The 26,788-nt window shown below is 48.3% G+C and overlaps 1 protein-coding gene across 1 annotated transcript in view; it reads right to left on the bottom strand.

The window, feature by feature from the left end:
• Positions 1 to 3,062: 3,062 nt before the first annotated feature.
• Positions 3,063 to 26,788, bottom strand: part of LOC142103370 (talin-1-like) — a 35,976-nt gene continuing 12,250 nt past the window's right edge. The window contains exons 7-24 of the mRNA XM_075187436.1: positions 26,600 to 26,770; positions 26,059 to 26,208; positions 25,880 to 25,981; positions 24,426 to 24,545; positions 22,967 to 23,113; positions 22,716 to 22,882; positions 15,754 to 15,937; positions 14,998 to 15,123; positions 14,797 to 14,913; positions 12,945 to 13,130; positions 12,756 to 12,863; positions 12,559 to 12,664; positions 11,997 to 12,121; positions 11,478 to 11,603; positions 4,790 to 4,852; positions 4,526 to 4,708; positions 4,313 to 4,438; positions 3,063 to 3,906 (exon numbers count right to left, since the gene is read on the bottom strand). Coding sequence (XP_075043537.1) covers positions 3,775 to 3,906; positions 4,313 to 4,438; positions 4,526 to 4,708; positions 4,790 to 4,852; positions 11,478 to 11,603; positions 11,997 to 12,121; positions 12,559 to 12,664; positions 12,756 to 12,863; positions 12,945 to 13,130; positions 14,797 to 14,913; positions 14,998 to 15,123; positions 15,754 to 15,937; positions 22,716 to 22,882; positions 22,967 to 23,113; positions 24,426 to 24,545; positions 25,880 to 25,981; positions 26,059 to 26,208; positions 26,600 to 26,770 — 2,439 coding nt within the window. The 3' untranslated portion in view covers positions 3,063 to 3,774. The remainder of the gene's footprint in view (positions 3,907 to 4,312; positions 4,439 to 4,525; positions 4,709 to 4,789; positions 4,853 to 11,477; positions 11,604 to 11,996; positions 12,122 to 12,558; positions 12,665 to 12,755; positions 12,864 to 12,944; positions 13,131 to 14,796; positions 14,914 to 14,997; positions 15,124 to 15,753; positions 15,938 to 22,715; positions 22,883 to 22,966; positions 23,114 to 24,425; positions 24,546 to 25,879; positions 25,982 to 26,058; positions 26,209 to 26,599; positions 26,771 to 26,788) is intronic.

The raw sequence follows: 26,788 nt of genomic DNA, 5'->3' as shown, positions 1-26,788 counted from the left end.
AGGCCCCTTACTGTGCCGCCCAATGGACCTTCATCAACCAGGTGGAGTAAGCCTGATGTATTATACACATAATCCATCTTACAATAGATATCCTGGATGCCGGCCAACCTTTTTCATGGGCCATATAAAGGACCAAAATACTTTTTATACGCGAATATCGCAAGTCCTGTGAACTAAGGTCCTCAAAGCCCTGACCACATCCAGATAATCAAGCGAGCCCTCTTTTTCTGGAGAACTACTGTGGACCAAAGCCGGAAACACTGTATCTTGGTTAAGGTGAAATCTAGAAACCACTTAATGCTGAAAGGCCTGGTCCGAGGATCGTCTTATCCTCATGAAAAGTAAGAGGAAGAGACTTGCAGGACAAAGCTGCCAGCTCTGAAACTGTTCTCTCAGTTGAAATAGCTAAAAGGAAACAGTCTTCCAGGTCAAGAATTTTAATTCTACTTTATCCAAAGATTCAAATGATGAATGCTGCAAAGCATCTAATCACAAATTTAGATTGAATGGTGCTGCAGGAATAATGTAAGGAGGATTTATATATAATACACCCTGTAAAAATGTCTCAACATCCGGCAATAAAGCCAATATTCTTTGAAAAGACAGAAAGAGTGGACACAATGAGCCTTCAGGCATCTAAGGCTCAACCCAGCATCCAGTTCATCCTGTAACAACAAAAGGAACCAATGGGTGCTCAAAAGTAAGAGGTGGGAAAACACTTATTCTCCCACCAGGCAATATAATCCCTCCACACTAAATGGTCATTTTTGTTCAAAACCGACCTCCTCACCCTGAGCATGGTTTGGATCACACTATCGGGCAACTCCTTTGCTCTCAGAATCAAGGCTTCAGCAGCCACCCATTAAAGCTAGATGCTGTAGACCTTGGGGTAGAAAAGGCCCTTGACTTAACAAGTCATGACTAGCTCGCTGACATTGTGAGGACTCTGAAGCATTGCCAACCGGGGAAATAGTAGACATATCAGTCTCTTTCCAGTTCCATCTAATCTATCTAAGACTGCCATTGGATCTCCTTCCCTTGAGCAAAAGAGGTCCACCTTGTGGCTGAACCGAGACGCCATCATAACATGGTTCGGCCCCAGCTGTTCATAATCTGATGAAAGACCTCTGGGTGGAGAGACCATTCTCCTGGGTGGACAGTCTGCCTGATCGGAAAGTCTACCTGAGATGAAGACCTCCATGATGGCCTGAGCATTCCGTTCAACGAAAAATCTTGCTGCCATCTCGCATGGCGGGATGACTTCTTGTCCCTGTTTAGTGATTGAGGTATGTCATAGACATGGCATAGTACGACTGTATCTTTACAGATGCTCCCCGCAGCAAATATTCTTTGCTGACTAGAGGACAGTACTCTGTTCGCAATTCCAATACGGTTATTAGGAAAGACCACAAGTTCCGAAGGCTAGTGTCCGTAGTCATCAGAGTCCACCCCAATTGGAAAACAGGCGACCTTTGCTGAGGTTCTCCCTTCCAAGCCACCAAAGAAGCATGCGATGCATCCTCTGGGAAAGGCGTATCCCCTGGCTGGATAGGAAAACATGGGATTTGTTCCACTTGGTGAGGAATTCTAATTTTAACTCTCTCCCGTGAAACTGAGCAAACGGGATCGCCTCGAAAGTAGAAACCATCTAATGTATAGCTGTCTAGGAGCCAACAGAGTATAGTAAACAGAGACTTTACTATACTCTGTAAGGACGGAATTTTGTCCACCGTTAAAAACATACTCTGGGTCTCGAAGCAAAGACCCAAAACGATTATCCACTGTGACCGATTTGGATTTTTAGAGATTGAAAACTCACCGGTGGGATTCTAAATTACACCAAGGGGTAAATATATAATGCCGCGGTATTTGCAAGTTGCCTCCTGCAGTTACTGCACAGTGACTGGTTCCCCCGGAATCATCCATTGGAGGCTCGACTCTGCACCTCTGCTCCAGCATCACACAGTCGTCCATGTTGTGCAATGGGTATCTTTCAAAACTGCCACAGAGGCTTCACAGACACGATGCGCCTGAAAAAGTGAAAACAAAAGGCTGCTAGAGCAGCTCTACTTCACCCTGCAGAGGCCACTTTACAAACTGATGGCTGCTCTGGCGGGCACAGGGTGTGGAGGGGGAAGGGGAGGAGTCCTGGCTGCATCTGAAACCGGGGTCACACAACTGAATGCCAGAAAAATGCCATTGTAATCTCTCGCATTGATTACTGTGACCTTCTCCTCCCTAGCCAAGCCACTCCAATCTGAAGACTTTTTAATGCCACTGCCCACCTAATTTTCCTGTCCTGTCACTAACTCAGTAGTCCCTCTTTGCCAGTCGCTACAATGGCTCTCCGTGGCCTACAGCATTAAACTTCTCACCCTCAACTACAAAGCCCTCCCCCCCTAAATCTCCAAACTCATGTTTATCCACACTCCTTCCCGCCCCTCTATTCTACCAATGACCGCTGCTTGACTACTTCATTGATCAGCTCTTCCCACTCCTACCGCCAGTACTTTGCTGGTTAGCCTCTACTCTCCTTTATTAAAGCCTGTTATTCCTCCTCCTAACTACAATGCCTTAGATACCACCTGCACACAGTGCCACCCTATTTGTGTCTTCCCTTTAGGATGTAAGCTCTCACAAGATGGGTCCTACTTCTACTACTCCATCACCTCTGTACCTCTAGGCTGCTTCACAGTGCATATCACAGTCACTCGCCATCCTGTAAATAAGGATCTGGATTACCAAAGTTATCTGTGTGTAATGTCAGGTCTTTGTATATATTTAATACTGTATAATGTATTATGTGATGTACTATGTATCGTTGCTGTCTAGTAAATATCATGTACAGCCCTGTGGAACTTTGTGGCGCCTTATAAAGAAAAGATAAGAATTATATTTATCGCCACTTCATCATTAAATGCCAGTACATGGACAACACGGTCACCTTACATACCTGCATGTGCGGGAATTAATCCCAATAACCCCAATAAACACACAATGATTTCTGTTGTCAGATTTGTTGCAAATATTGGTCACAGAACAATAGACGGTACAGACAGAAGTCCAGGTGAAGATATTTATTGATTATAAACGTTTTGGTGGAGCCATGGAAGTGAACAGGCAGAGGTGGTACCTCTCAGGGTCCAATATATCACATATAAAATATCAACAAAATGCAAAATAAAAATAGATATTTTATATAGAAATGTAAAAGGACTTCATTGAAGAGAATATAAAGCAGACTCGCTGGCAGGGCGGTAACAGATTGATTGTGCATGGCACACTCAGGCACTTTCCTCATGACGTATAAGTAATGTATAGAACTGGGGGAGGAACAGACAGAACCACACTCACATTACATTCATCACATCGCACTGCACTCACCCAGGGAAGAATAAGGGGACGCAAGGCACTGAGAACAGCTTGCAGGTAATATGGCATAGACGTAGCAGAAGCACAATAAGGCATCAGAAGCTGCCCCGAATACAAGCCAGCGTCAGGGCAATAAGGCACCACCTGTACAATATGAACCGTTGAACTGGGAATGAAAAGTCCACCCTTTGACGAGGACAGAATTGTGTCTTTGGGAAGAAAAGGTGAAGACGTGTGGCCCCAACACCCAGAGCGTCGACAGGGACGGGCTGGGCAAAGTCTCAACTACCGAGGGACATGTGCAAGAATGATTAGTGAGCAGTAGAAGCCGGTTAAGCCTCAGTAGTCAGGGAGATGGGGTGGCAGGTAAGATTAATGGCAGCAAGAGGTAAGTTAGTCAGCTCAGTTCTGTGAATCTTCTCGTAGCTCCGATGGCAGAAATTTATATTGCTGCTGTCTGATCATGGCCAACTTCTTCCGAGCTTCCTCCAGTTCACGTTCCTTCCGTAACATTTCTTCCTGAGCTGCAATAATCTGCAGAACAGAAGCACATCATTCATTCTGTCATCTTTCACCTCATACATGATCGATACCAGACAAAATAATGGTGTCTGCTCTGAGAATTCCATCCAGAAACCAGAGAACGTAACTAGTGTCATCACCGTCACCAGTAATTATACCACAACAAATTAAACCTTGTATGAGGGAGGGTGGGTTAATGTGTAAGAGGACACATAAAGATCAGTTCATATATGTAGTGGGATTATTCTATATGTAAAGAGGGAAATGTTGGCATTGACTGTTGCCTACATATATATGGGACGGCCTTTCTTAAGGCACAAAGCAGATTATCATGATACTGGAATGGGCCTAATTACACTTCCACATGCTAGGAGCTCCTGACACCTGAGGAACACAAGACAAGGGAAGAACGGCTCACCTGTGCAATGCCGCCCACCATCTTTTCCTTCACCACCACAGTCTCGTCATGTTCCTGGAATGCAGCCGCTTTCTGGGCAGCCTTCACTAAGTTGTCGGACGCTCTCTTCACGGCGTTCCCGGCCACCTGCAAGACACAATGTATAAACAGATTGTTGTAATCTGTAGCCGGGCTATGACTGGGTGCTCATGGCACTGTCCTCCAATCACTGACCTGTAGTCTCTTCATAGCCTCGGAATCATGGTCAGCTTTCACCTTACAGGCTACAAGGAGCTGAGCAGTAGAAGCAGCCACTTGCTTCGCGGATGAAATCAACTTCTCCTCGCTGGCGTGACCCTGGACTGCAGAATTTGCAGCTTCACACAAATTACTTGTTGCGGCAGCAACCATACGGGCCTATGAATACAAACAGTAGTGTATGTTTTATATATATACTAATTCTCTCCCTATATAGACTGACCATTCCCATATACTCACAGCTGATATCAGCCCCTGAGACCACTGCCCATCATCAACAGCATTTGCTGGGATTGCTCCAACCTGCAGAAGGAGGAGAGAGAGAGAAGAGACATGGAGTGCATGACTAAGACACAGAGAGCAGAGGAGAGGAGGAGAGAGAGAGAAGAGATATGGAGTGCATGACTAAGAGACAGAGAGCAGAGTTAGAGAGAGAGAGAGAAGAGATATGGAGTGCATGACAGAGAGAACGAGGGAGAGGAGGACAGAGAGAGAAGAGACATGGAGTGGATGACAGAGAGAACGAGGGAGAGGAGGAGAGAGAGAGAAGAGACGTGGAGTGGATGACAGAGAGAACGAGGGAGAGGAGGAGAGAGAGAGAGAAGAGACATGGAGTGGATGACAGAGAGAACGAGGGAGAGGAGGGGAGAGAGAAGAGAGACATGGAGTGGATGACAGAGAGAACGAGGGAGAGGAGGACAGAGAGAGAAGAGACATGGAGTGCATGACTAAGACAGAGCGCAGAGGAGGAGAGAGAGAAGAGATATGGAGTGCATGACAGAGAGAACGAGGGGGAGGAGAGAGTGAGAGAGAAGAGACATGGAGTGGATGACAGAGAACAAGGGAGAGGAGGAGAGAGAGAGAAGAGACATGGAGTGCATGACAGAGAACGAGGGAGAGGAGGAGAGAGAGAGAGAGAAGAGACATGGAGTGCATGACTAAGAGACAGAGAGCAGAGTTGGAGAAAGAGAGAGAAGAGATATGGAGTGCATGACAGAGAACGAGGGAGAGGAGGAGAGAGAGAGAGAAGAGACATGGAGAGGATGACAGAGAACGAGGGAGAGGGGAGAGAGAGAGAAGAGACATGGAGTGGATGACAGAGAGAACGAAGGAGAGGAGGACAGAGAGAGAGTAGAGACATGGAGTGGATGACAGAGAACGAGGGAGAGGAGGACAGAGAGAAGAGATATGGATTGCATGACAGAGAACGTGGGAGAGGAGGAGAGAGAGAGAGAAGAGACATGGAGTGGATGACAGAGAGAACGAGGGAGAGGAGGAGAGAGAGAGAGAGAAGAGACATGGAGTGGATGACAGAACGAGGGAGAGGAGGAGAGAGAGAGAAGAGACATGGAGTGGATGACAGAGAGAACGAGGGAGAGGAGGAGAGAGAGAGAAGAGACATGAAGTGGATGACAGAGAACAAAGGAGAGGAGGAGAGAGAGAAGAGACATGGAGTGGATGACAGAGAGAACGAGGGAGAGGAGGAGAGAGAGAGAGAGAAGAGACATGGAGTGCATGACTAAGAGACAGAGAGCAGAGTTGGAGAAAGAGAGAGAAGAGACATGGAGTGCATGACTAAGAGACAGAGAGCAGAGTTGGAGAAAGAGAGAGAAGAGATATGGAGTGCATGACAGAGAACGAGGGAGAGGAGAGAGAGAGAGAGAGAGAAGAGACATGGAGAGGATGACAGAGAACGAGGGAGAGGGGAGAGAGAGAGAAGAGACATGGAGTGGATGACAGAACGAGGGAGAGGAGGAGAGAGAGAGTAGAGACATGGAGTGGATGACCGAGAATGAGGGAGAGGAGGACAGAGAGAGAAGAGACATGGAGTGGATGACAGAGAGAACGAAGGAGAGGAGGACAGAGAGAGAGTAGAGACATGGAGTGGATGACAGAGAACGAGGGAGAGGAGGAGAGAGAGAAGAGATATGGATTGCATGACAGAGAACGAGGGAGAGGAGGAGAGAGAGAGAGAGAGAGAAGAGACATGGAGTGCATGACTAAGAGACAGAGAGCAGAGTTGGAGAGAGAGAGAGAAGAGATATGGAGTGCATGACAGAGAACGAGGGAGAGGAGGAGAGAGAGAGAGAGAGAAGAGACATGGAGTGCATGACTAAGAGACAGAGAGCAGAGTTGGAGAGAGAGAGAGAAGAGATATGGAGTGCATGACAGAGAACGAGGGAGAGGAGGAGAGAGAGAGAGAGAGAGAAGAGACATGGAGTGGATGACAGAACGAGGGAGAGGAGGAGAGAGAGAGAGAGAGAAGAGACATGGAGTGGATGACAGAGAACGAGGGAGAGGAGGAGAGAGAGAGAAGAGACATGGAGTGGATGACCGAGAACGAGGGAGAGGAGGAGAGAGAGAGAGAGAGAAGAGACATGGAGTGCATGACTAAGAGACAGAGAGCAGAGTTGGAGAAAGAGAGAGAAGAGACATGGAGTGCATGACTAAGAGACAGAGAGCAGAGTTGGAGAAAGAGAGAGAAGAGATATGGAGTGCATGACAGAGAACGAGGGAGAGGAGAGAGAGAGAGAAGAGACATGGAGTGGATGACAGAACGAGGGAGAGGAGGAGAGAGAGAGTAGAGACATGGAGTGGATGACCGAGAATGAGGGAGAGGAGGACAGAGAGAGAAGAGACATGGAGTGGATGACAGAGAGAACGAAGGAGAGGAGGACAGAGAGAGAGTAGAGACATGGAGTGGATGACAGAGAGAACGAAGGAGAGGAGGACAGAGAGAGAGTAGAGACATGGAGTGGATGACAGAGAACGAGGGAGAGGAGGAGAGAGAGAGAGAGAGAGAAGAGACATGGAGTGCATGACTAAGAGACAGAGAGCAGAGTTGGAGAGAGAGAGAGAAGAGATATGGAGTGCATGACAGAGAACGAGGGAGAGGAGGAGAGAGAGAGAGAGAGAAGAGACATGGAGTGGATGACAGAACGAGGGAGAGGAGGAGAGAGAGAGAGAGAGAGAGAAGAGACATGGAGTGGATGACAGAGAACGAGGGAGAGGAGGACAGAGAGAGTAGAGACATGGAGTGGATGACCGAGAACGAGGGAGAGGAGGACAGAGAGAGAAGAGACATGGAGTGGATGACAGAGAGAACGAGGGAGAGGAGGACAGAGAGAAGAGATATGGAGTGGATGACAGAGAGAACGAGGGAGAGGAGGACAGAGAGAAGAGATATGGAGTGCATGACAGAGAACGAGGGAGAGGAGGAGAGAGAGAGAGAAGAGATATGGAGTGCATGACAGAGAACGAGGGAGAGGAGGAGAGAGAGAGAGAAGAGACATGGAGTGGATGACAGAGAACGAGGGAGAGGAGGAGAGAGAGAGAGAGAGAAGAGACATGGAGTGGATGACAGAGAACGAGGGAGAGGAGGACAGAGAGAGTAGAGACATGGAGTGGATGACAGAGAACGAGGGAGAGGAGGACAGAGAGAGAAGAGACATGGAGTGGATGACAGATCTCGAGGGAGAGGAGGACAGAGAGAGAAGAGACATGGAGTGGATGACAGAGAGAACGAGGGAGAGGAGGACAGAGAGAAGAGATATGGAGTGCATGACAGAGAACGAGGGAGAGGAGGAGAGAGAGAGAGAAGAGATATGGAGTGGATGACAGAGAACGAGGGAGAGGAGGACAGAGAGAAGAGACATGGAGTGGATGACAGATCTCGAGGGAGAGGAGGAGAGAGAGAGTAGAGACATGGAGTGGATGACCGAGAGAACGAGGGAGAGGAGGACAGAGAGAAGAGATATGGAGTGCATGACAGAGAACGAGGGAGAGGAGGACAGAGAGAAGAGATATGGAGTGCATGACAGAGAACGAGGGAGAGGAGGAGAGAGAGAGATAAGAGACATGGAGTGGATGACAGATAACGAGGGAGAGGAGGACAGAGAGAGAAGAGACATGGAGTGGATGACAGAGAACGAGGGAGAGGAGAGAGAGAAGAGACATGGAGTGGATGACAGATCTCGAGGGAGAGGAGGAGAGAGAGAGTAGAGACATGGAGTGGATGACAGATCTCGAGGGAGAGGAGGAGAGAGAGAGTAGAGACATGGAGTGGATGACCGAGAACGAGGGAGAGGAGGACAGAGAGAGAAGAGACATGGAGTGGATGACAGAGAGAACGAGGGAGAGGAGGACAGAGAGAAGAGATATGGAGTGCATGACAGAGAACGAGGGAGAGAAGGAGAGAGAGAGAGAAGAGACATGGAGTGGATGACAGATCTCGAGGGAGAGGAGGACAGAGAGAGAAGAGACATGGAGTGGATGACAGAGAGAACGAGGGAGAGGAGGACAGAGAGAAGAGATATGGAGTGCATGACAGAGAACGAGGGAGAGGAGGACAGAGAGAAGAGATATGGAGTGCATGACAGAGAACGAGGGAGAGGAGAGAGAGAGAGAAGAGACATGGAGTGGATGACAGAACGAGGGAGAGGAGGAGAGAGAGAGTAGAGACATGGAGTGGATGACCGAGAATGAGGGAGAGGAGGACAGAGAGAGAAGAGACATGGAGTGGATGACAGAGAGAACGAAGGAGAGGAGGACAGAGAGAGAGTAGAGACATGGAGTGGATGACAGAGAGAACGAAGGAGAGGAGGACAGAGAGAGAGTAGAGACATGGAGTGGATGACAGAGAACGAGGGAGAGGAGGAGAGAGAGAGAGAGAGAGAGAGAGAGAAGAGACATGGAGTGCATGACTAAGAGACAGAGAGCAGAGTTGGAGAGAGAGAGAGAAGAGATATGGAGTGCATGACAGAGAACGAGGGAGAGGAGGAGAGAGAGAGAGAGAGAAGAGACATGGAGTGCATGACTAAGAGACAGAGAGCAGAGTTGGAGAAAGAGAGAGAAGAGACATGGAGTGCATGACTAAGAGACAGAGAGCAGAGTTGGAGAAAGAGAGAGAAGAGATATGGAGTGCATGACAGAGAACGAGGGAGAGGAGAGAGAGAGAGAAGAGACATGGAGTGGATGACAGAACGAGGGAGAGGAGGAGAGAGAGAGTAGAGACATGGAGTGGATGACCGAGAATGAGGGAGAGGAGGACAGAGAGAGAAGAGACATGGAGTGGATGACAGAGAGAACGAAGGAGAGGAGGACAGAGAGAGAGTAGAGACATGGAGTGGATGACAGAGAGAACGAAGGAGAGGAGGACAGAGAGAGAGTAGAGACATGGAGTGGATGACAGAGAACGAGGGAGAGGAGGAGAGAGAGAGAGAGAGAAGAGACATGGAGTGCATGACTAAGAGACAGAGAGCAGAGTTGGAGAGAGAGAGAGAAGAGATATGGAGTGCATGACAGAGAACGAGGGAGAGGAGGAGAGAGAGAGAGAGAGAAGAGACATGGAGTGGATGACAGAACGAGGGAGAGGAGGAGAGAGAGAGAGAGAGAGAAGAGACATGGAGTGGATGACAGAGAACGAGGGAGAGGAGGACAGAGAGAGTAGAGACATGGAGTGGATGACCGAGAACGAGGGAGAGGAGGACAGAGAGAGAAGAGACATGGAGTGGATGACAGAGAGAACGAGGGAGAGGAGGACAGAGAGAAGAGATATGGAGTGGATGACAGAGAGAACGAGGGAGAGGAGGACAGAGAGAAGAGATATGGAGTGCATGACAGAGAACGAGGGAGAGGAGGAGAGAGAGAGAGAAGAGATATGGAGTGCATGACAGAGAACGAGGGAGAGGAGGAGAGAGAGAGAGAAGAGACATGGAGTGGATGACAGAGAACGAGGGAGAGGAGGAGAGAGAGAGAGAGAGAAGAGACATGGAGTGGATGACAGAGAACGAGGGAGAGGAGGACAGAGAGAGTAGAGACATGGAGTGGATGACAGAGAACGAGGGAGAGGAGGACAGAGAGAGAAGAGACATGGAGTGGATGACAGATCTCGAGGGAGAGGAGGACAGAGAGAGAAGAGACATGGAGTGGATGACAGAGAGAACGAGGGAGAGGAGGACAGAGAGAAGAGATATGGAGTGCATGACAGAGAACGAGGGAGAGGAGGAGAGAGAGAGAGAAGAGATATGGAGTGGATGACAGAGAACGAGGGAGAGGAGGACAGAGAGAAGAGACATGGAGTGGATGACAGATCTCGAGGGAGAGGAGGAGAGAGAGAGTAGAGACATGGAGTGGATGACCGAGAGAACGAGGGAGAGGAGGACAGAGAGAAGAGATATGGAGTGCATGACAGAGAACGAGGGAGAGGAGGACAGAGAGAAGAGATATGGAGTGCATGACAGAGAACGAGGGAGAGGAGGAGAGAGAGAGATAAGAGACATGGAGTGGATGACAGATAACGAGGGAGAGGAGGACAGAGAGAGAAGAGACATGGAGTGGATGACAGAGAACGAGGGAGAGGAGAGAGAGAAGAGACATGGAGTGGATGACAGATCTCGAGGGAGAGGAGGAGAGAGAGAGTAGAGACATGGAGTGGATGACAGATCTCGAGGGAGAGGAGGAGAGAGAGAGTAGAGACATGGAGTGGATGACCGAGAACGAGGGAGAGGAGGACAGAGAGAGAAGAGACATGGAGTGGATGACAGAGAGAACGAGGGAGAGGAGGACAGAGAGAAGAGATATGGAGTGCATGACAGAGAACGAGGGAGAGAAGGAGAGAGAGAGAGAAGAGACATGGAGTGGATGACAGATCTCGAGGGAGAGGAGGACAGAGAGAGAAGAGACATGGAGTGGATGACAGATCTCGAGGGAGAGGAGGACAGAGAGAGAAGAGACATGGAGTGGATGACAGAGAGAACGAGGGAGAGGAGGACAGAGAGAAGAGATATGGAGTGCATGACAGAGAACGAGGGAGAGGAGGACAGAGAAGAGATATGGAGTGCATGACAGAGAACGAGGGAGAGGAGGAGAGAGAGAGAGAAGAGACATGGAGTGCATGACAGAGAACGAGGGAGAGCATGGTGCTCACCTTGCCCTGGGCCACCAGCTCTCTCTGGGCAGCTGATGCTGCTTTCACAAGAGCACTGGTAGCAGCTGCAATGGACTTTGCTGCCTCCAAGATCTGCTCCTCGAAGTTCAAGCTCTCGTCTGCCTGCTGTGAGAAGAGCTTCGGTAAACAATCTGCTGTGTTTTACACATGGGACATCGGCACAGGTCACAGTTAGAGGAATGAGCTTAATTAAGTTTGGCGTTGAGATTAATTACATGGTGTCTTAGAGATTTAACCTGTTTAGGCAGCATCCGACGTTTACCCCAAGACTGGCTCATTGAGGGGACTCCTACCATACCACTGGTGTCTGAGGAGGTCTTAGCTTGCTCTTGACACAGGGCTTAGTAATTAAGTTGTCTCTGGTGGGGTTGGGGGTCTTGGTGACAATCAGATAAACGTCGGGGTCTTACCTTGGGTTTGGCGCGGGGCTTAGTAATTAAGTTGTCTCTGGTAGGGTTGGGGGTCTTGGTGACAATCAGATAAACGTCGGGGTCTTACCTTGGGTTTTGCCCGGGGTTTCAGCTGCTCCAGTTTTTTGGCTGCTGCCTCTATAGCTGCTGCGGCTCCCAACAATTCATTCTCTGCAATAACTGTGGGGTCTTCAGGATCCACCCATTCTGTGCCTGGCCGCAACAGGGGGTCACAGACAAAAAACAGAACAGATAATTATTTCCTGTTCAGTATTAATATGCAGACCCTCAGGCCGGTGCACATACACGGGGGTATCAGTAGCAGGTGCCAATGAAGGACGACCTACAATAAAGGCTGCGTGTTACACGCCTGTCTTACTTAATGTTTAGTAGGAATGAGAACTGGGTACAGTATTTACAGGATTTACTCATCCTGGCTGCAGCTTGTAGATCTGTACAGGGAAAAGACTGCCAAATTGTCCTCTAACGGACACAGAATTGGAATCTACAAATTCCCATTTACTACCCGATAGAGGTAAATGTAGAACATGATCTAAGCAATACCAAGCGATTAAACATATCTTCTAAAACCATTATCTACATATAAAACACAGGAAGAGGGACATAGGGTCTTCATATGTATTGGGCACCTTTCATTGCCTCAGCAGCCTGGATAAGCTCCGTTACGCAGCCGGCCACTTGCTTGGAGTAACCGGCCAACTGTTGTTTCTGCTCCGCACTCGGCTTCTGAAGAATCTGTGAGACAAAGGAGAAAGAAAGGTGGAGCGAGGACATAAAACGAATACTGAGAGGAGAAAAGAGGAAGATCAGAGACTGCCCCACTCACCACCAGTACATGGTCCAGGAGCTGCAGGTAACCTGTGGCACACTCTTTGCCAAATCTCATTGCACGCATACGAACATCAGGGCTCACTTCAGGGTGATAAGCAGCTTCCTGAACAGAGGTGATACAAAGAAAATTACAAAGTTGTTCCTAACGGCTGATGTTTAATCATCACACTAGGATAGCACACACCTTGCATGAACGGAGCATGTCGGCGATAGCGCGGCGGCTCAGGTTGGCTGTAGCAATTACATCTTCCTGCCGGCATGAGTTTCCTGCGGCAACAGCCTTCGCAGTTGCCATAGTGATGCCTTTTGTCATGCGAATGAAATCCTCCGGGGTCGATGTCTGTGGAGGTGGCTCGGGAGAAGAAAACACCTGTGGAAAAACAGAACACATTAAACTGTGAAATACAAGGTAATAAAGGGACGTGAGGACAGAGGTGAAGCACAAGGTAAGAGAGGAACGTGAGAGGACAGAGGTGACGTACGAGGTAAGAGAGGAACGTGAGAGGACAGAGGTGAAGAACGAGGAAAGAGAGGAACGTGAGAGGACAGAGGTGACGTACGAGGTAAGAGAGGAACGTGAGAGGACAGAGGTGACGTACGAGGTAAGAGAGGAACGTGAGAGGACAGAGGTGACGTACGAGGTATGAGAGGAACATGAGAAGACAGAGGTAACGTACGAGGTATGAGGAACGTGAGAGGACAGAGGTGACGTACGAGGTAAGAGAGGAACATGAGAAGACAGAGGTGAAGAACGAGGTAAGAGAGGAACATGAGAGGACAGAGGTGACGTACGAGGTAAGAGAGGAACGTGAGAGGACAGAGGTGACGTACGAGGTATGAGAGGAACGTGAGAAGACAGAGGTAACGTACGAGGTATGAGGAACGTGAGAGGACAGAGGTGAAGCACGAGGTAAGAAAGGAACGTGAGAGGACAGAGGTGAAGAACGAGGTAAGAGAGCAACGTGAGAGGACAGAGGTGAAGAACGAGGTAAGAGAGGAACGTGAGAGGACAGAGGTGAAGAACGAGGTAAGAGAGGAACGTGATAGGACAGAGGTGAAGAACGAGGTAAGAGAGGAACGTGAGAGGACAGAGGTGAAGAACGAGGTAAGAGAGGAATGTGAGAGGACAGAGGTGACTTACAAGGTATGAGAGGAATGTGTGAGGACAGAGGTGAAGAACGTGGTAAGAGAGGAACGTAAGGACAGAGATGACGTACGAGGTAAGAGAGGAACGTGAGGACAGAGGTGAAGAACGAGGTAAGAGAGGAACGTGAGAGGACAGAGGTGAAGAACGAGGTAAGAGAGGAACGTGAAAGGATAGAGGTGAAGAACGAGGTAAGAGAGGAACGTGAGAGGACAGAGGTGAAGAACGAAGTAAGAGAGGAACGTGAGAGGACAGAGGTGAAGAACGAGGTAAGAGAGGAACGTGAGAGGACAGAGGTGAAGAACGAAGTAAGAGAGGAACGTGAGAGGACAGAGGTGACGTACGAGGTATGAGAGGAACGTGAGAAGACAGAGGTAACGTACGAGGTATGAGGAACGTGAGAGGACAGAGGTGAAGAACGAGGTAAAAGAGGAACGTGAGAGGAACGTGAGAGGACAGAGGTGAAGAACGAGGTGAGAAAGGAATGTGAGGACAGAGGTGAAGCACGAGGTGAGAAAGGAATGTGAGGACAGAGGTGAAGCACAAGGTAAGAGAGGAACATGAAAGGACAGAGGTGAAGCACGAGGTAAAAGAGGAACATGAAAGGACAGAGGTAACGTACGAGGTGAGAAAGGAATGTGAGGACAGAGGTGAAGCACGAGGTGAGAAAGGAATGTGAGGACAGAGGTGAAGCACAAGGTAAGAGAGGAACATGAAAGGACAGAGGTGAAGCACGAGGTAAGAGGAACGTGAAAGGACAGAGGTGACTTACAAGGTAATAGAGGACAAAGCTGAAACACATGATGTGGCAAGTGGGGAAAGTCAGCAGACCATATACAACGACTACCCCCTGTGCTGCCTCCATACCACCTATCACATCCCCTGAACTCACGGCAAGCTCCTGACGTATGTGTTCTATTGTGGCCTCCAGAGCCCGGGTTCCCTTTGTAGCTTCATCTTCTACAGCTTTCACGGTTTTCAAGAGAGATGTCACATTGGTCACCATAACCTAGAAACACAATAAATGAAATGACATCTAGAAACATGGAACTATGTGATACAGGAAAATAACCCACGCTCCACATTTCCTGACCTTGGCTGAATTCTTCAGCTGATAGACTGATGGGTCATCGCTGGACTTCCCGGCCGCAGCCTTGGTGGCACTGATGAGATCACCCAGGGCCTTCGCCACATCCTTCACTGCGTTGATAAGCACCACCTGGGTAAAGGTACAAAAGTGGTCAGATGCATGAAATATCACCTCATGTACAAAGACCTTATATTAGAGAAAAACAATGAATTTGGTCTGTTTATTATTACACAAAAGAAGGTTAATGTCAAAGACTGCTCTATATGCTTCTACCGAGCATCATCCAGGAGCTGCAGAATCACCAACCTCTTCTCAAGCTCGGACAACACACAATGCATTAACACGGTACGTCTGGGAAATACATGGAGGGTTATTTAATATAATGAGTTACATGTACTTCAACCCCTATAATGTATTATCACATATTATATTGAAGCATGGAAGTCAGATTTCCCAATCATAGTCTACTACAGTGTTGGCTAACCTGTGACACTCCAGGTGTTGTGAAACTACAAGTCCCAGCATGCTTTGCCAATATACAGCAGCTTATTGCTGGAAGGGTATGCTGGGACTTGTAGTTTCAAAACACCTGGAGTGTCACAGGTTAGCCAACACTGGTCTACTACATAGATCTCTGGGCTTAAGCTCCAGTAACTGATCTCTGGTACAAATACAAAGATCAAGAGATCAATAGTGAATAAACATCAAGAATACATATATATGTCCACAAGAGAAGAAATCCCAGCAATATAGCTGTACCTGAGTCTCGGGGTCCTCAGCTCCCAGACTGGCCGCCCCAAGTTTAACATTCTCCGCGAGACGTGTAATAGTCATCACTGACGACTGTGCGGCCTGAGCAAGTTTTTCTTGGCTGGACGTTGCATTTTGAACCAAGACCTTTGTGTCTTCAACCAGGGCCTTCGCAGTCTTGAGAATTCCCTCACTGGAAGGAGGGAAGAGGTATATATGACATACTGAATGCATTCACAATCCCCACAAGTTATATAAAATGATAGATTATAATATATATATATATATATATATATATATATATATATATATATATATATATATACGTACTGACTCCACACTTGGGTACATACACTACATGGACAAAAGTATTTGGCCACACCTGTTAATTGAATTAAGGTATTTCAATCAGACCCGTTGCCAGAGGTGTATAACATCCAGCACCTAGCTATGCCACCTTTGCAATAAGAGGATTTTTACTTACCGTAAAATCTATTTCTCTTTCTCCACTGGGGGACACTGCCAGACATTGGGGTATAGTAGTGGGATTGGGAGTTTAGGCACTAAAAACTCTTTGATTTTTACTCCCCTCCTCTGCTATGCCCCTCCTCTCCTAGATACCTCAGTTTTGACTAACCAAGTGTACTATAAGGAGCTGCCCAAAGGCAGAAGAATGTAAATCAAAAACATTCATAATCAGATCGTCTACAGAGCAAGGGAGGGAGCGCAGTGTCCCCCAGTGGAGAAAGAGAAATAGATTTTACGGTAAGTAAAAATCCTCTTTTCTCTCTCCTACCACTGGGGGACACTGCCAGACATTGGGGACATACCAAAGCAGCCTCTATGGGAGGGAATGCTCTGGAGCGGCTGCACGCAATATTTTCCTGCCAAAGCTCGCATCAGAAGATGCGAAAGCCTGCAATCTGTAAAACTGTACAAAAGTATGAACAGACGTCCAAGTGGCCGCTTTGCACAGTTGTTCAGCCGAAGCCCCATGGCACGCCGCCCAGGACGCACCAACAGCCCTGGTCGAGTGAGCCCTAAGCGTATGAGGAACTGGCCGAGAAGCTCGGACATAAGCCAGACTAATAGTGGAAGTGATCCACCGAGCAATAGTCTGTTTAGACGCCGGCCAACCACGCTTCTTGACGTTGTATAAAACAAACAGATCCTTTGTTTTACGAATTGAGGCTGTGCGGTCCACATAGCACCGGAGAGCCCTAACCACATCCAGCAGATGAAGATCGTAATCAACAGAATCAGTTGAAGACGACAAATCCGTACGAAATGCCGGAACCACAATCTCCTGGTTGAGATGAAACCTAGACATTACCTTTGGAACAAAGGAAGGTTTAGTACGTAACACTGCTCTATCTTCATGAAACAAATGGAGAGCTACAACAGAGCGCTGCCAATTCTGACACTCTCCTAGCTGAAGATATAGCTAGAAGAAAAACCGTCTTCCAAGACAAATGGTGCAATTCTGCTGTCTGAAGGGGTTCGAATGGAGGAAGACAAAGAGCCCTCAACACTAAATTCAAGTCCCAAGGTTCTACCGGATGAGAAAATGGGGGTTGAATATGAAGGACCCCTTGTAAAAAGGTCTGAACCTCACTCAGAGGCGCCAATTTTCGCTGAAAATAAATTGACAGCGCAGAAACTTGAACTTTAAGGGAACCCAGTCTGAGTCCCTTATCCAGGCCCTCCTGCAAAAAAGCCAACAGTCTAGACAGGCTAAACCTGGAAGTATGGAAACCCTTGGATTCACACCAGAGGATATAAATCTTCCAGACCCTATGATAAATAGCCGAATAAGATGACTTTCTTGCCCTAATCATGGTGGCAACAACCCGTGATGAAAAACCCTTAGCCTTAAGAACTAAGGATTCAGTAGCCACGCCGTCAAAGCCAGCCGATCTAATTCGAGGTGGTGAAGGGGGCCCTGAACTAGCAGGTCTGCGCACATAGGCAGACGAAACGGCTGATCTGCTGACATTCCTAGGATGTCTGAGAACCACGCCCTGCGAGGCCAATGAGGTGCTACCAAGATTGCCTGAACACGTTCTCTTTTCAGCTTTTTCAGAATGAGAGACAGCATCGGAAAAGGTGGGAACAGATACTTTGCACAATACCGAGGGACCTGACAATTCAGTCTGGAAGCCATGAGGTCTATTTCTGGTAGACCCCATCTCTGGACTAGAAGAGCGAATACCTCTTTGCACAGGGACCACTCCCCCGGATGAACCTTCTCCCTGCTGAGGAAATCGGCTTCCCAGTTGTCCACTCCTGGGATATATACCGCCGAGATCTGGGGTACATGATATTCCGCCCAGATTAGAATCCTGGCAGCCTCTTGCATGACTGCCTTGCTGCGAGTTCCTCCTTGATGATTCAAGTAAGCCACGGCCGTGGCATTGTCTGACTGTATCTGCAGGTGTTTTCCTTTCAGAAACCCCTGAGCTTTTAACAGAGTCTTGTGAACTGCTCTCAGCTCCAATACGTTTATGGGAAGAGCTGACTCCTGGGGAGACCAGAGTCCCTGAAACCTTAACGATCCTGTGACTCCTCCCCAACCCGAAAGACTTGCGTCCGTGGTAACTAAGGTCCAGGGGCCCGATTTGAGGGTCTGACCTTTGCTTAAATTGCTTGTGGAGAGCCACCATGTTAATGACAGTCGAGTTAAAGGAGACAGGCGGATGAACTGTCTGTCCAACTGTTCCTGTGACCCCAAACATTTCCGGAGAATCTCTAACTAAAGAGACCGGGAATGAAATTGGGCAAATGGAACCGCCTCGTACACCGACACCATGGTCCCTAGAAGTTTCATGCAGGAGAGCATGGACACTCGAGGGCGATCCAATAACACTCTGGATCTCCGCTGGAGGGCGATGATCTTTTCCTGAGGTAGGAACACCCTCTGAACCATTGTGTCGAACACCAATCCCAGAAAGCGCATGCGCTGAGCTGAGATGAGAGACGATTTTGGCACATTCAGAATCCACCCATGGTCCTCCAAGAACTCCATTGTGGTCTGAACCTGGCGAGATAAAATCTCTGCAGACCTCGCCTTTAAGAGAAGGTCTTCTAGATATGGAATTATCGTGACTCCCCTTCGTCTCAGGGCACTTGCCATAACGGTCATAATTTTGGTGAACACTCGAGGAGCGGAGGCCAGACCAAACGGAAGGGCTCTGAATTGAAAATGATCGGAACTCACCGCAAACCTCAGGAACCGATGATGCTGTTCCCAGATGGGAACGTGTAAATACGCATCTTTTATATCGATGGAAGCTAGAAACTGTCCCTCTTCCATCCTTGCAATGACTGTCCGTAGAGACTCCATTTTGAATCTCTGGACTACCACTTGCTTGTTCAAGGACCTGAGGTTCAGTATAGGGCGAAATGTTCCGTCCGGCTTTGGAACCAAGAAGAGATTGGAGTAGAACCCCTGACCCCTTTCTGGCCCCGGCACCACCACTCCCGCAACCTGAAGTTTCGCCACTGCTTCCAGCAGGGCCTGACTTCTGAGGGTACAAGCGGGCACCGGTGAGGAAAGGAACCTTGTTGGTGGAAACTGGATTAAGTCTATAACATAACCCCTCGACACCACTCCTCGAATCCAAGCGTCCGACGTGACTGACCATCACTGGCGCTTGAAGAGAAGAAGCCGTGCCCCCACCACGGGTACCCCCGTGGGGGCCAAGGAGTCATGCTGCAGGTTTTTCACTGGGACGCGACGTTCCCCGTCTGAGAGCACCCCTACCTCTGCCACCACCTCCTCTGGAAACAGCCGGCTGACCTCTTGGTGGGCCGCCATGGCCCTGAGAGAAGGAGCGAAAGGACCAAAACCAAGCGAGGTTTACGAGAGCCCATGGGAAGAATATTACTCTTACCTCCTGTGGCTAACTCAATCACTTTCTCAAGCTCCGGCCCAAACATAGTGACTCCATCAAAAGGCAGGATTTCTAAGGACCTCTTTGACTCAGCATCCGTCGTCCACGAACGTAGTGACGCCATAATAAGGCCGCCAATTCTGGCATTGACTGCTACTGCATCCATGGATGCCTGTCCCATATAATCCGCTGTCTCCTGAATGTGCTCAGCGAGAACCAGGAGATCAGGTAGCGGAGCATTACTCTGGATGGCCGAGATCAACTGCTCTGCCCATACCTGCACCGCCTTATTTGCCCATGCAATTGCCATAGTGGGCCTAAACAAGCTACCGGAAGCCATGTAAGCGGACCGGAGAGCATTGTCACACTTTTTGTCAGTGGGGTCTTTGAGAGATACTCTCTCCTGGGTAGGAATGGCAGAGGAAGAGAACAACCTGATAATCGGTCTGTCCACCTTAGTAGACACCTCCCATTTAATACAATCCTCTGCTGAAAGCGGGTAAAAACTCTTAAATCTACCCGGCATAACGAACTGTTTGCCTGGATTTAACCAAGCGTCCGTCACAATCTGCACCATCTCGGATGACGGTGGAAAAGACATAACCTGAGATTTAGTCCTTTTGAAAATGGAGAAACCTGAAGGAGCCGAGGGTGTAGGGTCAGCAAAACCTAAGGTATGCCTAACACCAGACTTTCAATTTTACCCACCGAAGTGGTCATAATACTCAGTGAGTCTTCCTCCTGAGTATCCAAGACTACATCCCCATCCTCATCTGATGGGATATCTGAGCCTGGGCTACGACCCTGGTTAACATCCAGTGAAGCCCTTTTGGCTCTGTGGGAGACCGCAAGTAGGCGATCATCACTATGAGTTAGAGAACTCTGTGAGGAAGTGCCTGCACATTCTATCTGGTCACCCCCCCTGTTACATGTGTGGAGCGCTGCCCTGCAGAGAGATACCTGAGAGTCTGCAACAACATTCTGACGTACCTCTGCAGCCTGTAACATCACCGTAGTAAACTTCTCCATGGTTGCAGCAAAGGATTTAACCCAAGGCGGCTCTACCATGGCTACCGGTGTCTGAGCTGGGCCGGGACGCTCCTGAGATCCGGCCTCACAAGCAGCGCAAAGGGCACCTTTGTCATGCTGTCCTTTAGAGAGTTTTACTTTACACATGGCACAAGTAACATACAATGCAGACCCTCCAGAGGATCCCGTCAGAGGACTCTTTGTTAGACATCACTGGTTAAATACAGTATAAACTGATTATAACTAGACAGATAAATTATTGTCTAAACAGTAAATGTCAGAATACAGCAATACACAATTTGTAGCCAGATCTATATACCCGGGTACAGATTTGCCCCACAGTAACTTTTAACCTCTCCCGCTAGGTAGAACAATCAACCATGAATGTTTAAATTGTTTTTGTACACAAACAAACACAGGATTTAACGATACCAGTCACAGAAGAGGTAAATGAGAGGAGAGAAGAGACATGCAGCTGCTCGGTGTGAGCTAAAGATGGCGACTCCGCTGTGCAGGATCCTGAGAAGTGCGGGAAACGAAGGTCCTCCTCCAGCTCCGCCCTCATCAAAAAAATGTCTGCTCCTCTCTAAGTTACCAAACAGCTCATCTATAATATGACTGTCGGTAACCTCTCCACAACACGCTTGTTACAGTGCCCAGGTAGCGTGTGTGATATCATGCCCTCCTCATGCAGCGCCACTCTTTATAATAGAGGGAGCGCTAACGGACCCCCGCTGCTCGTTGTCAGGGGAGGTGGGGGTATGGAGGAGGGGGCTTGCCGGCTAGTCCGTCGGCGGGGAGAGATGGATCCTGGATCTCCCCCGCGCAACCTATCTCTGTGGCCCACTAAAGAGGACTACCTCCGTGGGCACCTAAAGCCCTAATGGCGCTATCACACATCTACAGCTCGCTTCTAGGGGATGAACTGCCGGCAAGACTGGTGAAGGAAGACCCGGGCATCAGCCACTTCTTACCTTGCGCGGGGATCAGAGTGAAGGAAGCCCAGGACTATTCACCCTCTCTGGGACTTAGGATCGATCCCCGCGAAGCACCCTTAAGAAAAAATAAAATAAAAACGTGAAACACTATCACTAAATAACATATAGGCAGGAGCCTATACCAAACTGGCCTAACTCCTAGGGCACTAAAAAAAAACCTGAGGTATCTAGGAGAGGAGGGGAGTAAAAATCAAAGAGTTTTTAGTGCCTAAACTCCCAATCCCACTACTATACCCCAATGTCTGGCAGTGCCCCCAGTGGTAGGAGAGAGAAAAGATGGTTTGTGAAATTTCATCCCTGCTGGATATTCCATGGTCAACTGTAAGTGATATTATTAGAAAGTGGAAGCATTTAGGAACACCAGCAACTCAGCCACAAGGCGGAAGAACAGATAAACTCACAGAGCATTAATGTACGCACAAGAACTGTGCGGCAGGAGCTTAATGGAATGGGTTTCCTTGACCGAGTCAGCTGCATGCAAGCCTCACATCATCAAGACCAATGCAAAGCGTTGGATGGAGTGGTGTAAAGCACACCAAAACTGGTTTGTGGAGCAGTGGAAACGTGTTCTGTGGAGTGACGGAGTCATGTTTCTCTGTTCAGCAGTCAGATGGGCGAGTTTGGGTTTGGCGGATGCCGGGAGAACAAAGCAAGGACTACAAGACATGGTTTGAGGAGTTCGGTGTGGAAGAACTTCAATGGCCCGCACAGAGCCCTGACCTCGACCACATTAAAACACCTTTGGGATGAACTGGAACGGAGATTGCAAGCCAGGTCTTCTCCTCCAACATCAGTGTCTGACCTCATAAATGCTCTACAGAATGAATAATCACAAATTCCCACAGAAACACTCCAACATATTGTGAAAGCCTCTCAAGAATAGAGGAAGATGTTATCGCTGCAAAAGGAGGACTGAATCTATATTAAAGTATATGTATTTCAATACAATATCATTAAAGTACCTGGTGTAATGGTCAAGTGTCCAAATACTTTTCTCCATAAAGTGTATAAACTTTACCCTTAGCGACAGAATATGAAACCTCACACTCACCGGTGATCTGCAAAGGTTTCGGCATTCTCTCGGTTCAATGTTCCAGCTGTGGCAAACATTATTGTGGTGTCCAGATCAGCAATAATACCAGACACTGCACTGGCAGCTGTAATACAAGCCTGTGTGCCCCGATTACCAGCTTGTAGAGCCGCCAGCACATGAGACACCTAGGGGCAGAGAAGTACTTATGTGATAACTCACCAGGGAGAAAAATTTAGCAGGTAGTTCAGGACGGAGAGATTTCTACTCACTTTTTCTGAAACGCGTCGGGCACTCTCAATAAGTTCTTTCTTTGTAAAACTGTCAGTAGGGCTACACTGGAGAGCCCCGGCTTTAGTGACAAGCAGAGAGCAGCCATGACCCAGCTCCTGGACTCGCTGCTTAATGTGGGATCCGATCTGTCAACAGGCAAAAGAAGCTTCAATAGAAGGACAGAGTATGACATTAAGACTTTACTAGATCAACGAGAGTCTCACAGTAACAACAGGTCTCCCTCATATAAGAGTGACGGAGACTGAACTTGTCCACCAGCGTGAACTGCTATTATTCTTATGTTCTGTACTACACTTTATGTTTGTTCTATACCTTGCCTATGTCTTATATGCTTAGTTTTAGTGCATCTATGCATCTTGCATGTTCTGTATGTTGCTTGATGCATCTCTATGTTTGCTCTATTACTAGACATTATTTGTTGCTCTAATTCCTCACCAGGATTATTAATAATGATGATGTAAAAAGTATTGGTGTGTTAACTTATATTTTCTGTCATTTATGCAGGCTGACCAGGGATCCCACACACACACACACACATATAGGCTGACCAGGGATCCCACACAAACACACATATAGGCTGACCAGGGATCCCACACAAACACACATATAGGCTGACCAGGGATCCCACACAAACACACATATAGGCTGACCAGGGATCCCACACACACACATATAGGCTGACCAGGGATCCCACACACACACACATATAGGCTGACCAGGGATCCCACACACACACACACATATAGGCTGACCAGGGATCCCACACACACACATATAGGCTGAGCAGGGGATCCCACACACACACACACACACACACACACACACACACACACACACACACACACACACACACATATAGGCTGAGCAGGGGATCACACACACACACACACACACACACACACACACACACACACACATATAGGCTGAGCAGGGGATCCCACACACACACACACACACACACATATAGGCTGAGCAGGGATCCCGCACACACACATATATAGGCTGACCAGGGATCCCCCACAAACATACATATACACACACACACACACACAGGCTGACCAGGGATCCCACACACACACACACACACACACACATATATATAGGCTGAGCAGGGGATCCCACACACACACATATAGGCTGAGCAGGGATCCCACACACACACACATATATAGGCTGACCAGGGATCCCCCACAAACGTACATATACACACACACACACACAGGCTGACCAGAGATCCCACACACACACACGCTGACCAGGATATGCCCAGTGATCTCCCATACACAGGCAGACCAGGGAATCTCCCCCACACACAGGCTGATCATGGTTACCCGGGGGATCCAACACACACAAACAGGCTGATTCAAGGATTCTCCAAGGATCCTCCCCACACACAGGCTGACTGGGGAGGCCCTGGGATCTTACAGCTGATCTCACCTCCTCATTTTCAGCAGACATAGAGGCTGGTTTGGCTTCATGGGCCAGCTGCCCATAATCATTGGTAAGTTGGTTGGCCAAGGTTCCCAGTTCATCTGGATTGGTTGTAGATTTTGTTACCTGGAATAAGGAAAGTATTCGTGAATCCGGTTACTTAATACAAACATTAAGAATTACTGCCTGTAAAAACTAAATGTAAATCTATCTCAATAAAGACAGAGAAAAGGTAGAAAGGTTGTGAACTCATATTATGGAGTGGGGTCCTGGAACATGGCGGTTTGGGGAATTGAGCGGAGAGATTGCAGAACCCTGGAGGACAGGCAGAGGTAATGCCTGGGGTGATGGGAGGTTTAGTGGGAAGCAACAAGAAGCTGAGGGGTAAACTAAAGGAGGGCACCTAGGAGTGTTGCATACAATGCCCAGAGGAGGCCCCAGCATCATCAGGTTCTGGTAAACAGAGTAGTAGAGCCCCATGGTCTTACTGGTAAAGCAGCAGAGGTGGCCCACAGGGACATAAGGTAGTCCCCAAATAATGGAGTGTTGGGAGCCTCTAGGGGACATTCGGTTCCCACAGGGAACTAGGCAGCAGAGGGAGGCCACATGGATTTCAGTCCAATTAAGACCACTGTAGGCCATAAGGATGTGAGTGCAGAGTTAGGGCGTCTGATCAGAGTAGAGGGAGGCAACAGGGAAGATAATAGGTTGACATAAGCCAGAGTGGTGTTGACTGAGCAAGTCCGAGGAGAGTGAACGCCACCAAATGAGGAGTCATTTGTTGAAGAGCCTACAGATGAAGAAACAGGTCCGGGTCTGAAGGTCCCGGGGTAGGCTATGGATGGTTCAGGACGAGCATGGAAAGCACCCTTGTTGTGGTGCCCAAAAACCAGGCTAGGTGGATGGTGGCAGATAGTGGGGCCAAGAATGGGAGCTCAATGAGTGTACGACCATCCTTGTTTATCCCTCCTTGTAAAATGAATCCAAGTAACTGGCCAAGTTCTAGGAGAATGGGAATTAAAGTGTATCATCATCATCATCATCCTGCAGCAGACTAGTAAGGCAGATGTGATCTGCGGTTTTCTTTCAGTTATATGCACACACAGTTCCATCTTTATTTTCTATTTTCTTTTAGCTGCATATGAGCACATTAGAAGGTGTCTCAGTCGGCACCAGCTTTCTTGTACAAACCAGGGGCATCTGTGCCAAACTAGACATGCTCTACTGGTTTCCACATCTGGTTGTAAATCCCTCCAGGTCTCCGAATATACTCTCAGGACACGGTAACCCCAGACCATATGGATGATGTACCAGTATCTGTAAATACTAAACAACACTCTAGCCCCTAGGTCTGTTTTATTACTGTATTTGTACTGTAAATCACTATGAAGCAGATGCAATATATATTAATAAGACATATTTTGGTTAACACTCGTTGTGCTTCACATTCTGGAACTTACCATTTCCTGTACGGTGACTGCAATGGCTTTGGCAGTTTTCACCATGGTTGTCTGATAGTCAACAAATGATCCCTCTGGTTCTCCGATGTGCTCTTCATCAAGCTGTATGTATAACCAGGAATCAGGGATTAGCCACCTCTACACAGCCAAGAGTGGTTCTGCCTATAAACTAAACTCACCTTATTGATGGCCTGAGTAATGGAATCGACCATTCCCCCAACAGCCCCCGCTGCGCTCGCTGCCTCATTCAGAGTTCCGGTCAGGTCATCAACAGCCTCATGCATCATCTGGGCCGCTTCATCAAGAGCTTCTTGTGTGTGGGCAGCCACCTAAAACAGAAACAAACAGCACATGAAGAATGTCCTACTGGCATGGTCACCAATCAAGCAGAACCCACCTTCCAAATGTCTGTCACAAACTCATTACTACGCCCAGCAGAACAGTACCCTTGTGAGTACGAAATCCTAATATTCTGGCATTTATCGCTTACTTTTAGGTTTCCGTCACCCGTTAGCGGTTTCTCCTAGTGACTATCCACCCTAACTGTGGAACCAGCCATAATGTTACCTTACCCAGGGATGTAGTGACTTCCGTAGTGGAAACTATCACCATTGCACGGAACTGCCTCAACAACCCCTCCATCCTAATTTTGCTACAAGGCCCAGTGATTAAGTGACCTCCATACTGTATCCTTACACAGATGGTCCCTCCTAATCTCACCTTGGGGTTGCCACCTGCCTCCTTGGCAGTGTAGAGCATCTGCAAGGCTGATTCTGCTAATGTCTTTGTCTGGTCAAGAAGATTCATCTGCTGCTGATGATTGATTGTCTTGGAAGCTGCTCCAACAGCAGCATTGGTCAAAGGTTCGAAGTATTGGGCCATCTGAGACACCTGGGTATATGAAGGACA

This window comes from Mixophyes fleayi, chromosome 1 (genome assembly GCF_038048845.1).
Source record: "Mixophyes fleayi isolate aMixFle1 chromosome 1, aMixFle1.hap1, whole genome shotgun sequence".
Lineage (NCBI taxonomy): Eukaryota > Metazoa > Chordata > Amphibia > Anura > Limnodynastidae > Mixophyes > Mixophyes fleayi.
The sequence above is the reverse complement of the archived record's forward strand: the minus strand, read 5'-3'. Positions and strand labels throughout refer to the sequence as shown.